Raw genomic sequence first — 15,685 nt, forward strand, 5'->3', positions numbered from 1 at the left:
GAAATATTTTCTATTAGTGATGGGGACTATTTCTGTGCTTTTTTGTCATCACTAATGTTTCATGTAAACATACTGTACAATATTGTTCAAAAGGTTGATTCAGTAAGATATCTTTTTAGAGAGAGGAATTCAAATTGTTATTCAGCTAGACTGCATTAAATTGATCAAAACGGAAAGTGTATTGTTATTTTTCTTTCTTTCTATTTATTAAAGAAAAATCCTGAAAAACTGTATCAGTACGGTTTCCAGTAAAAATATTAAGCAGCACAACTGTTTTCAACATTTATAATAATAATAAATGTTAAATTGTAATAATAGTTACCAATATTACAGTTTTGATCAAAATAAATGCAGCCTTGGCGAGCACATAAAACTTCTTTAAAAGATTTACTGACTGCAAACCTTTAAACAGTAGTGTACAAATCACTTCAATTTGATGAAAAATGGTAATTTTGCTCAAGTAGGAAGTAAACAGTAGGTATCGTCTTTTACTCAGTTAAATAAATCAGTAAATACAGAGTGAAATGAATCAGACGGTTCTACTCACACCCTAGCAAAGAGGACAAATTAAAGATTTTGTGAGAACTCGTGGTTCTTTGGTCTTAGATTACTGTTAATTGGAGAGCACACATGGCAGCTTTGCCACTTTTTTTTGCTATACTTTGTATAGCAAATACAAAGTGGAACACTTTGTATTTGTTTCCACAAGACAGAATCAGAACAATACAACTGGTCTCAATAGGCTGGACATTTGGGAGAGAGAGCCCAGTCGGAATGCAAATGAGGAACACTTATATAAACAGACTCCAAAATATACAAAGGCTGAGGTTGCTTGAAAGGGTTTTGGAAGAGCTGCTTAGAGAAGAGGCTGTCATGATGTCTGGGATAAACGAACTGTTCTGTATGTGCTATCCACAATGCACTTCACTTCTCTTGCTACTTTTGAACACTACACTGTAACATACTTTGACTCATTTCGTTTAAATCCTTTAGCTATCATTTGTCATTCATATAATAATATATGCAAAACACATATTTTGTTTTAAAAGAATGTAAAGACCCCCTTTAAGGCATTATTAAATTACCTCAATAGCTAGACAGGTGTTGATAACTATATTATCACTTTTAACAAGAGACAAGGGAATCTTTTATTTCAGCAAGGCAGATGTGGTTCTGGTCTCATTCTTGATCCAGTCAATTACTGGAGGACATCTGCAAATTGAAATTGTGGTTTCCAACCCGGAGTAAAGACTGTTATTTCAGAGTGCCATTGTGACTTTGTATGTCACACTCTGATTTAAAAATAATAATAATAATAAAAAAAAATCTCTCTGTGTATAGGAAATGCAACTTTATTTCTCACAATTGTGATGTTTTTATTTCACCTGTGACTTTATATCCAACCCAGTCTCACGGCAGTTCGTGACATAGTCACGAAATTTAATCTATTGATTCGTGTTCGTGGACACGATTTTCCCCATTTTTTCGTGTCACTCAGCACGACTTTCAATCTAATGTATTTCAATGGGACGTATTTTTCGTGCCTGCACCACGTTTTTCTTTCGAGAGCACAGTATTGTTTTTTTTCTCAATTGTTATTCATTTTGCAAACTTTAAGAGCTACATTACTCAATATTTAATCAATAGATTTTAATCCTCGTTTTTATTGCTTTATATTCGGTAGGCTACTCAACATTAATCTATTTATTCGTGTCCAAGGGCACAAATATCCTTATTTTTTTCGTGTCACTCAGCACGACATTCAATGTATTTCAATGGGACGTATTTTTCGTGCTTGCACGTCTTTCTTTCGAGAACACACTATTTTTTTTCTCAAATGTTTGGCTATTCCTTTTGCAAAATTTAAGGGCTACATTGCTCAACATTTAATCAGGAGATTTTAATCCTCGTTGTATTGTAGCCTATTCGGTAGGCTACTCAACACGAATTTATTCGTGTCCAAAGGCACGAATTTCATTTTTTTCGTGTCACTCAGCACGACTTTCAATCTAATGTATTTCAATGGGGCGTATTTTTCGTGCTTGCACCACGTTTTTCTTTCGAGAGTTGTTTTTTCTCAATTGGTATTCATTTTGCCAACTTTAAGGGCTACATTACACAACATTTAATCAGGAGATTTTAATCCTTGTTTTTATTGCTTTATATTCGGTATAGGCTACTCAACATGAATCTATTTATTAGTGTCCATGGGCTCAAATTTTCTTCTTTTTTTCGTGTCATTCAGCACGACTTTCAATCCAATGTATTTCAATGGGACGTATTTTTCGTGCCTGCACCACGTTTTTTTTTCGAGAGCACCGTATTGTTTTTTCTCAATTGTTATTAATTTTGCAGACTTTAAGGGCTACATTACACAACATTTAATCAGGTGATTTTAATCCTCGTTTTTATTGCTTTATATTCGGTATAGGCTACTCAACATGAATCTATTGATTCGTGTTCATAGGCACGAATTTCCTTCTTTTTTTCGTGTCACTCAGCACGACTTTCAATCTAATGTATTTCAATGGGACGTATTTTTCGTGCCTGCACCACGTTTTTTTTCGAGAGCACGGTAGGCTATTGTTTTTTCTCAATTGTTATTAATTTTGCAGACTTTAAGGGCTACATTACTCAACATTTAATCAGGTGATTTCAATCCTCGTTTTTATTACTTTATATTCGGTATAGGCTACTCAACACAAATTGATTCGTGTCCATGGGCACGAATTTCCTTCCTTTTTTCGTGTCACTCAGCACGACTTTCAATCTAATGTATTTCAATGGGACGTCTTTTTCGTGCCTGCACCACGTTTTTCTTTCGAAACACAGTATTGTTATTTTTATTTTTTTTTGTGATTCATTTAGAAAACTTTAGGGGCTACTTTGCCCATCATTTAATCAGGAGATTTTAATCCTTGTTTTATTGCTTTTTAAATTATAATCGGTAGGCTACTCAACATTGTAAACCATCGTCAGTGCTTCCTTACATTAAAAAAATATGTATATTATTCCTGAATGCGAGTGCAAAGTTGAGTTACGGCTATTGCTTCTAAATATTCCTGTTTCTTTGCTGAAAAATACCGGTTTTCCATCGGTTTGGCGTGTCAAATCTAACAGTAACTACATTTCCCACGAGCCTTATCGACCGTTACTATGGTGATGACGACAGATAAAACTGAGGACCCGCCACCGATTCTCTTTTAATGATATCCTCATCTTTTTTCAACACACACGCGAAAGTGTGCTTGATAATTCAACAATACTATGTGTTATGGCCATCAGTTTTATTTGTTTCCAGTATTACCCATGATCATCAGCTTCCGTTGCTATGGAGACGGAGCCAGCCCGCCCTGTAATTGGGTGATTTCTTCAGTGATTTCTCATTGCGCTCAAACCACTTTCCAGGTAAGTTGCTAGGCTCATTCGTACGTAACGATCACGTTTTGCTATAAATAATTGATGCATTTGCCATATTAGATTCACATGATTTACACGTTAGGGCAACGAATTAAAGCCCGTCCAAGGTTTGCTCATTATCAGAAAAAAATCCTGTGAAATTAGGCTTGCTAAATGGATAGCCAACTTCAACATGCTAACTCTAACGTTAGTTATCTAAAATATGTAATTTTCTCTCGATCATCGTGGTTCACCCACAGTGTCACTGTAATGTGTCAGTAATAACAATATTATCACTTGGTCTAAACTTATACTGCACATAACGCTGCCTTTTAATCTGGGATGTCGAACCCCAGGCACATGTTACGCGCGCGCGCCTTTAAAAAAAAATTACGCGCACAGGAAATAGGAGCAACGTGAATCTGTATTTATTTATTTTAAGTATTTATAAGAAAATGGGAATCACTCACTATTAGGGTCATTAATAGGGTACATAAACACTACATAATCAACATTTTCTGTTGTTCTCCATGCAGATCCTGTCAAACACATCACCTGTCCGAACCTATAGCCACACCTGATTTCAAAACCCAAAGGCACTTTTAAGAGCCAACCTCAATCTCTTCTTTATTTTCTATATCTCACATTCTCTCTGTTCTCAATATCTATATTTCTCTCTCCATCTATCTCACAGTCTTTATCTATTGCTCGTTCTTTTCTCTCTGTCTGTCTTTGTCTACTTGTCTCTTATCCATCTTTGTCTGTCTGTCTGTCTGTCTGTATCTGACTGTTATAATGCCGGGGGGGTCTACAAAAAAGAACTGCCCTTTTTGTCAGGGCATTTTATTTTGTGCACAAAAGGTCTGTTCACACTGTAAAAAGGAGCAACCTCAGAAGCAGCGCCTCAAGAAGAAGCTTCAGAGGTTTGATGAGAAGCGAGATGAATGGGTGGTTGGTCGTAAGAAAAACCACAACATTGCATCCATCAAGGATGAAGCCAATATCCTGGTACGTACAATTTCATACATGACATTAAACTTTCCAGATCATCTAGGAAGTACATTCAGTGGTACCATTTGTTATTAAGTGAGCATGCCAGCGCAAGGTCAGAAAGACAGTATTTTTTGCCAATATAGATAAAGTTAAATTATTTTTTTCTAATGATACTTTGTCCTCCCTGTGTCATCAGAACTAATTTAAAAGTACAATTTAACTATCAAATTTGAAGGTAGATGTAATTGTGATTTTTAGTTTTTATTTTAGTGGTAGGCTAATACCCTAAAGTAAACACATCTTCACCATAACACATCACAGACCTTAATGATCTACCAGAGCAAAATTTGAACACACAGCAAATATAATTGATACTCAGGAATTCTTGAGTTCATAACAAATACAGGCATGTATTGTGACAGAATTGCAATATAATAATCAAACTTTCTTATCGAGTGGATGAGAAATAACAAATGAACTGCATTCATACTGTACTACTCAAAACAACAATGTGCACGTGTCAACTGTAAATATGTGCAGCATTCACCCATTTGGTCATGTTATCACTAAGGTTCTGCCTTTTTAAAATAAATCTTTAGATTGTCATTGTCCAGTTGCACAATGGCTACATAATCTTATCAACGTAGGTGCAAAACCCAAGCTCCTAATATTACAAAAAGTTATATTTTAACCTTATTTTCTATATATATTTGTTTTTTTTGCTTCTACTGTATGAGCCTTCCTGTTTGCACATACTTGGTTTTACAAAAGCAAAACTCACTATTAGGTTAAAAATCCTGAATGGCAGTAACCTGGATGCTGTCATTAATAATGTTATATTTTCTTAATAATTAATATTCCTAGTTATTTTTTATGTTGTTTTTCTATTTCATTAAACAGCAAAAATACACAATGTTGTCATTGCAGCTTGAGAAACTCCATGCCATTGGATACAAGCCAGTTCTGCTTCTTGGAAAGGAGAACAAAAAAAAAGAAATGAAGTGTGAAATATTAACCCCTCGCTGCACCCTCTCCGCCTATGCCCAGGACTACCTTCAGAAGATAGGTTCATTTTATGAATACCTTTGTGAAGGTGAGATGCATGCACTGTATCTTAAAGTCACAGTTCACAATTTGTGTTGAGAGCGCAAAAGATTTTATTATCTTAAAGGAGATTTAACATTGAGCTTAATTTTTTGTAAATCACAAAAATCTGGACATACTAATTGAACACATGAAATTCGCAAAGACACGTTTTGGTTACTGGGTCAATGAATTAAATGATAATATATATATATATATATATATATATATATATATATATATATATATATATATATATATATATATATATATATATATATATATATATATATATATATATATATATATATATATATATTCAATAAAACAATATCAAGGACGGCGCTAAAATGTAGAGCATTACCAGAAATAACACAAAGAAAAAGAAAACAATCAAATGTTGGCTGGATACACCAAAAACTTACACTGCTACTAACTTTGAGGCATAACCCAGACTGTAAACAAACATTATACTTGTCATTTTTTGAATAGATATTATGAGCAGTTTGGGTTTTATTTTCCCGACTTAAAGATATATTGTATTGGTTATAGTCATTGGAAATCAATCAAATATATTGCAGATATCTAATACATCCAGTTGACACTCAATAGTTCTCCTGCAATCAAAAGTGCCTTCAAATCTGGTTGGGCAAAATTTGGACTAGGCCTATATGATTCAAACAGATTAAAACTTAAAACAGGTACAGATCAAGCTTATGGTTAACCTCTATGTTTTAAATAAGCAAAACACAACACTTGTTTAACTTGCACAGGTTGGACCCAGGATTCCAGTGGCAATGATGATCAGCTGATTACGCTGCATCTCACACCCTGTGACCCATTGGAGAACAAGCAACCGGAAGAAGGTGAGCAGGCGAGCCCCGTGGAGGGGCAGGTGGATCAGGCGAGCCCCGTGGAGGGGCAGGTGGAGCAGGCGAGCCCCGTGGAGGGGCAGGTGGAGCAGGCGAGCCCCGTGGAGGGGCAGGTGGAGCAGGCGAGCCCCGTGGAGGGGCAGGTGGAGCAGGCGAGCCCCGTGGAGGGGCAGGTGGAGCAGGCGAGCCCCGTGGAGGGGCAGGTGGAGCAGGCGAGCCCCGTGGAGGGGCAGGTGGAGCAGGCGAGCCCCGTGGAGGGGCAGGTGGAGCAGACGAGCCCCGTGGAGGGGCAGGTGGAGCAGACGAGCCCTGTGGAGGGGCAGGTGGAGCAGACGAGCCCTGTGGAGGGGCAGGTGGAGCAGACGAGCCCTGTGGAGGGGCAGGTGGAGCAGACGAGCCCTGTGGAGCAGACGAGCCCTGTGGAGGGGCAGGTGGAGCAGACGAGCCCTGTGGAGGGGCAGGTGGAGCAGACGAGCCCAATGGAGGGGCAAGGTAATTAGAACAAATTTAAAGAGTTACAGTTTATATTTGTAAAGGCCTAAAGTGTTTGACCAATGGGTTACCTTGAATTTACTTGACTTCCAGTTTATTTCCCCCATAGAGCTTGATGCAGGTTAGGGCTCTTTTCAGCATCGACATTGCAATGTGTGCATGTGAAATAGTCACAATGCAGGATGCATGATGTCAAGTAGGGGAAATGAACTCAAACACACCATGCTATAACTTTTTTGCTGGTTGATAAATTAAAACTCACAAGGTTCTCATTTTCCATGGATAATCTGCTAGAAAAGTTGATCTGATATTACATAATTAGATGGTCTATCCGATTCTGTACTAGGGCTTTTGGAAGGAATTTTGTGAGTCTATTATAAATCTAAAAGTAAAAAAAAATGCTACTAATCGAATGCTGAAATTACTTGGCCAAAATTAAAGATTAAAGATATTAGGATAATTTGAATATTCAAAATAATTGGGAATGTCAGTGTCCCATGCACACTAAACTTGAAGGCAACATATCTCAATTTATCAGATTGCTATGAAATTTGATGAGCACATTTCATGCTCACAACCACACCACCATTTTCCCACCCCTTGCGTTCCTTGATCAAGTCAGCGAAGGATCAGCTCTTGTTGAAACAAATTAGGATTATCACAAACAGGATGGACATAAGCGAGAAAGTGAAACACGTGGAGTAAATGGAGCAACCTTAATTCAATCGCAATAAGACTACATGTACTTTACACCTATTAATACATGTACTGCCACACTTGTGCGACGTTGTGGTCTTTCAGTATTTTAAATAATAAGTTAAAGATTTATTTGGTATATGAGTAATTTTCTTTCTCCAAACCCATTGCTGTCTTCACAGGGTCAGCCAGGGGCACAGTTGCAAGTCGCAAAAAGAAAAAGTCAGGTATGTAAATAATGTTTGTTGGGTAATTATTGGTGGTTCTGATAACTGTTACCATAGCTCATTAGTCAAGCAGATTCTCTTAAAGGGTTAGTTCACCCAAAAATGAAAATTCTGTCAGTAATTACTCTCCCTCATGTTGTTCCAACATTCATGTTTACCTCGAAGCTAATACTCCCGCTAGCATACAATAGCCACATTAGCAGTTAGCTGCTGTTTGTTACACACAGTAGAGCAATAAAAACACAGTCTTAAGGCCCGTTCACACCAAGGATGATAACTATAAAGATAACGATAAAGATATAATTCTAAAAATCGTTCTCCATATTAAAGAATAACAGAGTTCACACCACAACTATAACGATAAAGATATGAGGAACGATATCATAGGGATCACTTTCAGAACGATTTTTTTCCAGCTGTCGAACGATAAAACACTGACAGCCAATCAGAATCCATTCTAATTTAAAGGTCTCGCGCATTTAAAATGGATCTGGATCATCCGGGCGCGCGCGTGCTTAGAATAAAAAGTCCGTTATCGGTCGCTGGTGTGGACACATATATAGTTATCTTTATCGTTATCTTTATAGTTATCGTGCTTGGTGTGAACGGGCCTTTACCGTTTCAATTGCAGGCAAGTCTCTGATTGTTGAAAATGGCCCCTTTTTCCCGAGCTTCGATGCCAACTTCGCCTGATATTGCCCCAAATTTGTGAAGGATTCCGGCGTAAAATGTTTAGTTAGCACAGACACCAAACGTTAAGCCAGTGGGAAGGGTTGTAGGAACCGCGTCATTAAAAATGAATTTAATCCACTGGTCCCTGATAGCTAGGTCCGTTCTTGGTAGAGAAAACACATTTACATGTTGATTCTGGCAGTCAACAACAGAGCAACTCACGTGTGCACTACGTTTCTGCATCTTTCGCGACTGAATTGAATATGAGGGGGTAAGGGGCAGGGCAGGCTTCCCGCGGCATAGGTCTGCGGTGTCCATATATGGTATATCCTGCCCCGTCATGACGTCAAGTCGGGGCTGAAATTAAAATCTCGTATTTGAGTGCGCGTGCACGCTTGCTGGTTGATGAATCCTGGGGTAAACAAACGCTTCACTTTTAAATATCGGCTTCCCGGCCAGTGTATAATCGTTAGGCAATCATAACATACATTGATTCTCGTGGAAAAGTGAAAATTACAGGTTATGACTCCTTTAAGATTGAGCAACTGGAGTCACTTGGACTATATTAACAATCTCTTTAATACATTTTCTGGGCCAGCAAGTTTCAATCCCTTAGTAGCCTATGGAAATGTGATCCAGCTCTCAGATTTAATCAAAAATATCTTAATTTGTGATCCGAAGATGAACGAAGGTCTTACGGGGTTGGAAGAACAACATGAGGGTGAGTAATTACTGACAGAATTTTCATATTTGGGTGAACTAACCCTTTAAGTAAATAAATGAATTACGCAAATAGAATTTAAAGGGGACCTATTATGCTAATTTCCAGTTCTATATTTTTGTTCTGATAGTCCACTAGAGTAGCTTTGCATTATCCTTAAAAAAAAATCCTTATTTATCTTGAACTGGTCCTTTATGCAGACCCTGTCTGAAACGAGTCGTTTTAGATGGAGTATTCTATAAGCCTACTATGATTACTATTCTAATGAGCCTCAGCCTGCATGTCATGTAAAATGTGGAGCCAAATATAAACAGCGTGTTTGCAGACACATTAACTGAAATAGAGGATGGTCTTTTTCCATATTTCAGGGGTCTCTACTCTCTAGACACACCAGGGAGTCAGGGACACATATTTATGTTGAAAAGACATTACAAAGTGCATTTTGTCTAATTAATGTAAATGTGTTTTTTTGTTTTTTGTTTTTTCTCACAGGGGGACCAAGGCATATGCCGGAAAGGAAAAGGTCACAAAAGAGTAAGTGCATTGCATGTAAATGCAATGATTGATACTTTGCTATACATTGCAACTTTTACCCCGGTTTATTTGCTATAGTTCCATTGCTTTTTTTTAACTACTTAAAACAGACAATTAGTCAAAATTTTATTTATTTATTTAATCATTTAGCAAAAGCTTTTATCCAAAGCGACTTAGCGACCCGCAACAGGGCAACAATATGTAAATGTCTTGACCAGTCCAGCTAGTCCAGCGTAGCACACATAACCATGATTATTCATAATAGATATAGAATAGTAATAATAATAATAATAATAATAATAGTAGTACATAATAGTAATAGTGAGATTAGTACAATTGACAACCTATAAAATCCAACAGGCTTAATTAGTCTAATTTGACCAAAATGCATTGTAGTAGTAGAAGCAGCAGCAGTGGAGTATTCTCAGTTGTGAGCTGTGGCTTAGCAGTAGTATGGTTATTCAAGCAAGCATACCACATTGGAAATTAGTGATTTGGTTCCATGGTACATGTTTTGATTAGTGATAAACATCACTTGTTGTCATCCTTGCAAGTCTGCTCCCTACTTAAAGGGATACTCCACTTTTTTTGGAAATAGGCTCATTTTACAACTCCCCCATAGTTGTACAGTCAAAATACAGTAATATGTAGCAGCGCCTGAAAATGGTCGACCCTAGTCTACCGAGCTGGGGACTATTTTCAGGCGCTGCGTCATATCATTACGTCTGCTGGACTCATGGTACGGCAGCAAAGTTTCTTGATTATTACGCAGGAATGAGAGTATAGTTCCTAGCCATATCAGCCTAGAAAATCACAAAGTGATTCATAGTTGTAAGTCTTCATAGTTGTGTTTATTTTGTTCCTAAACTAACTAATAAGTATTTGAAACGTGTTTTTGTTCACAGATTGCTCCTACCACACTCGCCTAGAGGCTTTCCCCATCAGGAGTGTAGTAAGAGAAAGAGTGAGAAAGGTTAGACAGTCATAAAGGAACTGCAGAGTGTAGGCAGTATGCAGAGTGCAATATAGGATTTAGAAACTTCCTTGTGAGTTGGCAAATACATATTACAGTATACATACCATAATTGTTAGGTAGATGCTTTTTATGTGTTTGGTCTTTTTTGAATTACAGTTTAGAAAGGAGTGTCTACTGAAAATAATGACCCATTGTATCAATGAAACTCAGTGCCTATAACCAGACATAATAGCCTTATGCTAAGAATGGAATTATTTATTTATTTTTCTTGATAGGGCAAAGCAGAAATGTTGGTTGACTGGGAGCCCTGTCCAGTATGGTAAGTATTTCTCTGTTCTTCTGCTTTATGAATTAGAGATAGGGGGGTTGGCTACAATACTTTTTCTATTAATCCGTTCTGTTTCAGATTAAACAAGCATTATAACAAGTGTAAAGCACACATCATTACAGAACTATAACAGTTTCATTTTCCATCTATGAAGGACCACCACCATTAATGCATGCATGAAGGTGGTGGTCCTTCATAGATGGAAAATTAAACTGTTATTCCCTAAAAATTCCCTTCTGTTTTTAGTGGTGAGCAGTGGGCCCAGTCCTGGCAGCCAAAGGATTCTCTCCGAAATAATGAAAATAAATAAAATGTATGTTTTGAACTCCATTTTGGTTTCAGCGTATTTATTCAATTGTTTCTGTTTTGCATTTGAAGTCGTATCTCATCTTTCTGTAGTAATGAAAAGGTGAAAATCTCCAAGAATGTGACCTGGAGTTTAATCTCGAGAGGGCTGTACTAGAAATGTACTTAATCCAACTGAATTTTCTTCTTCAGATGTTATTCAAAAGCATGTTTTCATATTTCATGATTATACATTGCACTTTTATTTTATTACAGTTGACGCGTAACTTGATTTCATGTTCTGTTGTCTGTGCTTTTCAAAGTTCACTTAACCTCACTGTGCACTGTTAAGAAATACAGCCTTATGGCTTGTTTGACATGAAGCTTAAATATGAAGTTCAACAAATAAGACTGACCTTCTTTATACTCACTCATTACTTTATATCTTTTACATTCTCTCTCACTCTCTTCTACTCCAAACTCATCAGCTGACTGGGCGTTTTACGTCTTAAACCAAATGTATTTTCTTCTCAACCCTCTTGAGCCAATCGTGTCATAGGTCCCTCCGCTGTGCTCATCAGGAGAAGAGCTCCACATTCATCCAGATCTCAGCATTGCTACTCACCCCTTCACCACCACCAGTGTCGGCTCCATGTAGGGGATATCCCTCTTCATATCATGCATTTCTCTACAGTACACCTTTAAAAGAACGATGTTTCGATGTGTTCCAATTGCCAAAGACTATATAGTTTCTACTTGTCATGCACCTTGTCAATAAATTTGTTTGATCACCCTTTAAGCCTCTTGTGAGTAATAAAGCAATACATAAGCATTTGGTGTATTTTCACTTATATTTTTGTGAAAGACCACAAATACACTATGATAACACTTGCAAAAGATGATAATTTTTGTTTTTACTTTTCCATACATCAAATTCAAAACAATATGATGATGTGGTTGAGACAAAAGAAACAACCTTCATTGAGTATATTTATATGTGGAATTTGTTTAACTTTACAAGTGGATTCTTTTTAAATGAAAATGTAGCCTATATATAATTTAATCAGGGCCTTCAAGTTTTATAAAAAAATTGGAGTGAGGTTACATTTGTTTGGGGAGGAGCCCCTCAAATATTTGAAACAGTGACCCCTCGGCCCCAAGTTTTTGCTTGCAGTTCAGTTTTATCTATTGTTCATAATTGACCAGCACAAACAAATGATAACAATTGGTAAATCTGATGAAAAAAACATGCATATTTAATCCAAATAAAATAAATGGTTTTATATATTTCAAAAGATAAAGCATAGAACTGTGCGGAGCCGCTTGTTGGCTGAAGTACCAGTTCCATCTGTCACACTTTGATCTCTCTCACACACGTGATCTCTCTCTCTCTCTCTCTCTCTCTCTCTCTCTCTCTCTCTCTCTCTCTCTCTCTCTCTCTCTCTCTCTCTCTCTCTCACACACACACACACACACACACACTGATTTAATTATAAAGATACATGGATCACCATGATTTTAGCTTCTAGAATAGAACAGTTTTTGTCACTAGTTAAAAGACAAATATTGATTTATTGTGAAGGTCTTGATCTGGACAGTATATCGCACATTTTGTCTCCTAATGCTGACATATTTATACACAGCAGTTTATTACATTCATCAGGGCAGGGGGCAAAACAAACACGTGGAGGCCATAATTAAATAATAATAATAAAAAATTAAAGGTCGCTCTTTGAAGGACTAAACTCCCGCCGACAAACTCGAATTCATTTCTACTGTAGGCTACAGCCTATACCAGCTAAAACCACAGATGTTAAATCCTGGCGATTTTGTTTCACCCTGATCATCTAAATGCAGCATAATGTATGTTTTGGCTGTATAATGTATGTTTCTTGATATATATAATAGTAAAGACACATTTTTATAACCCTGGTCGGGAAACCAGAAGAACTACAAGTATGGTGGCTGATTTGTACACTTTGTAAGAAGTTCTATGGCGCGTCTCTTGTGGGAATTGTAGTTTATAAATAGCGTACATTGGAGATGGCCCTGATGGTTGTCCTACAACTACAATATCAGTTAAATATACTTAATGACCTGAGATCCTAGCGATTTTTTTTTATTTTGATCATTACTATCACTATATACACAAACTGTAGTTTTTTTAGGAGCCATGTAGAATCTCAAAAACAAACACACTCTACAATACACACTGGTGAGATAGGCTACATGCAAACCAATACTACAAAAACTAATGCGGTAATACGCAAGCGATGTTGGTTGTGGTTCTCTCCTTCAAAAACGTTTTCACATGATGAACACAACAAAAATTCAAAAATTCAAAAATTCAAACACAACAAAATTTTTTTTTTTTCATTCCTTAATACAAAACAATACACCAAATAACACCAATAAAGATGATTCTGCTCCAGCATCCCATCTTTGGTCCTAACCAGTCATTGGGGGTAAAATCCCCTGGGACGCATGAAATGAAATGTGCAGGCAGACTTCTTCCAATCCATCGTGTCCTACAAAATTAGAAGCACTGATAATGCATCCTTTTTATAAAATGGAAGCATATATCTGTATGTGAGGCAATTTGATGCATTTCTTTTCATTAAAGTAGTATAGTGCAACAGCCACCATACATGTACAGTATGTGTAGTCACAGCACAGAGTACAGCACTCAAAAGTTACAGTAGAGAGCAGTCTGACCCCTACTGTACCTTTTTTCCTCCCTGAAGTTTCTGATACAGTTTTTCTTGATTGTTTACACACATTTTCTGAAAGCATGCCTCATATTCTCAGAACTCTACACACAAATCAAAAAACACACACACAATGGGCAAAACCCCTCAATTCTCCTGCAAAATGAAACTTTACATTCAAAACAATGTTATTTCTTCTCAAAATGGTATTTTGTTTTCAAATGACACACACAAACCATCATATGAATAGACATTTATAAGAACCAGTTGAACACTGATGTGTTCAGTGTAAAACACTATGATGAATGGAAAACACTTCTTCTCCATCCATCATAATGACTTAGGTATTTTCTTGTTCAGTGTTACACTTACTACAGACAGTACATACATAAATGTTGTAAAATATCTGAGAATATTGTTTTTATACTCAGAACACACAAATACACGGTAACAAATACATTTTATTGTTCCCACAAAAACAATGTACACAGTGTACATCCCAACCAATTAAAAAGTTGTACATAGAGTTGTCTACATACAAAACAACAGAAGAATTGCCTGTGTACATTTACAGTAAAAAATGTTGGCATCCATTGCCCCATTGAAGAGCTGACCTGTTGCTCTTTTATGCTAAAGCTCTGATTGTTAATTGTAAAACTGTGTGACGGGTGTTTGCCCATATGAAGAGTCAGTGTGCATATTTGAATGGCAGTGTGTTCCTTGTGAAAACAAGAGATTTTCTGCATGAAAATTGTGCCATAAGCAGAGAATTGTGTGTAGTGTTTTGAAAATGGTTTTAGAACTGCAATTTGAGTGTAAAGCAGGAATTGTCCTTGTAGTTTCGCAGAATTGGTTCAGGGGGTTCGTGAATGCGTTACATGTTGTGCTCATTGTGTCTCAAGTACCAGTATTTGTGTGTAAACAATTGAGAAAAACTGTAATGGAAGCGACGGTGAAGTGACTCTCAAGTTTGGCTGTACTCGTCGCCCAGCCTCCTTAGTCATAGCCTACCATGGACAAGAACATGGTCAACTAAAAAGGCACAAATCTCATCTGAGACTGCTTGTCTTTTTGCCCTCCCCCTTCTCCTCCCCCTCTCATCTTATCCCTTTCATCGATATATTGAAGGTTCTCGATTGCTGTGTGACCAGTTTTGACTCTTTGTGTTTCCTCCTGGGTGATTGTGTGCTAATTGAGCTGAAGCTGTGCTGAATGCTAGTGCTTTCTAAATTACAACATTGTGTACGGCAATGATAAATGAAGGGATATGTGTGTAAAGTTTTGCAGTGAAAGTTCAAGAAATCTTACTCATGTGTCAAAACTGGGGAATAGTGTTTATAGTTTGGGGAAAAGGGTGTGCTTTTTGATGAATGGTGTTATGGTTTTGAAATTTTAGGGTTAGGGTTAGTGTTTCAGCAATCGAGTAAAACTGTAACATGCCTTAACACACCTTAGATACACATTACTTATTATACTAGATCGATCTTGTTTAATTACAAGCCAGGTTGGTTTGAAAATAAGTAAAAAGACATGCATTAAAGTAATGAATTAATAATGCAGTGTGATGTTAAATTAAAAAAAATTCCACATATAAATACGTGATGTTTTTTTTCTCCAGCTATTGACTTTTATCAACCATAAAAATATAAAATCTTATTTTTCAATAATAATGGATGAAAAAGAAAAAAACATAAAATGC

At 36.9% G+C, this 15,685-nt stretch overlaps 1 protein-coding gene across 4 annotated transcripts; it reads left to right on the forward strand.

The window, feature by feature from the left end:
- The first annotated feature begins 1,284 nt into the window (after positions 1-1,284).
- LOC308687403 (uncharacterized protein) lies at positions 1,285-12,064 on the forward strand. 4 transcript variants are annotated; one of them, XM_081359950.1, is made up of 7 exons: positions 1,285-4,407; positions 5,320-5,485; positions 6,249-6,839; positions 7,718-7,762; positions 9,648-9,689; positions 10,941-10,984; positions 11,240-11,285. In XM_081359950.1, exons 1-6 carry the CDS (start codon positions 4,195-4,197, stop codon positions 10,961-10,963), a joined length of 1,080 nt encoding a protein of 359 aa, XP_081216076.1. In that variant the 5' UTR covers positions 1,285-4,194; the 3' UTR covers positions 10,964-10,984; positions 11,240-11,285. The 4 variants fall into 4 exon arrangements, 3 of the variants coding, with proteins under 3 accessions (XP_081216076.1, XP_081216075.1, XP_081216074.1); XR_014029739.1 differs by having other exon boundaries at positions 9,648-10,984; positions 11,240-12,064; XM_081359949.1 differs by lacking the exon at positions 11,240-11,285 and having other exon boundaries at positions 10,941-11,148.
- The last annotated feature ends 3,621 nt before the right edge of the window (positions 12,065-15,685 follow it).

Source organism: Scardinius erythrophthalmus, assembly GCF_964197995.2.
Source record: "Scardinius erythrophthalmus genome assembly, chromosome: 2".
Classification (NCBI taxonomy): domain Eukaryota; kingdom Metazoa; phylum Chordata; class Actinopteri; order Cypriniformes; family Leuciscidae; genus Scardinius; species Scardinius erythrophthalmus.

What these genes read in the sequence shown, in the direction of transcription:
- LOC308687403 (XM_081359948.1), top strand. Translation starts at nt 4,195, where the DNA reads ATGCCGGGGGGGTCTACAAAAAAGAACTGCCCTTTTTGTCAGGGCATT. An exon ending in TTATGAATACCTTTGTGAAG is followed by an intron (nt 5,486 to 6,248) that starts GTGAGATGCATG and finishes TAACTTGCACAG; the next exon opens with GTTGGACCCAGGATTCCAGT. An exon ending in TCGCAAAAAGAAAAAGTCAG is followed by an intron (nt 7,763 to 9,647) that starts GTATGTAAATAA and finishes TTTTTCTCACAG; the next exon opens with GGGGACCAAGGCATATGCCG.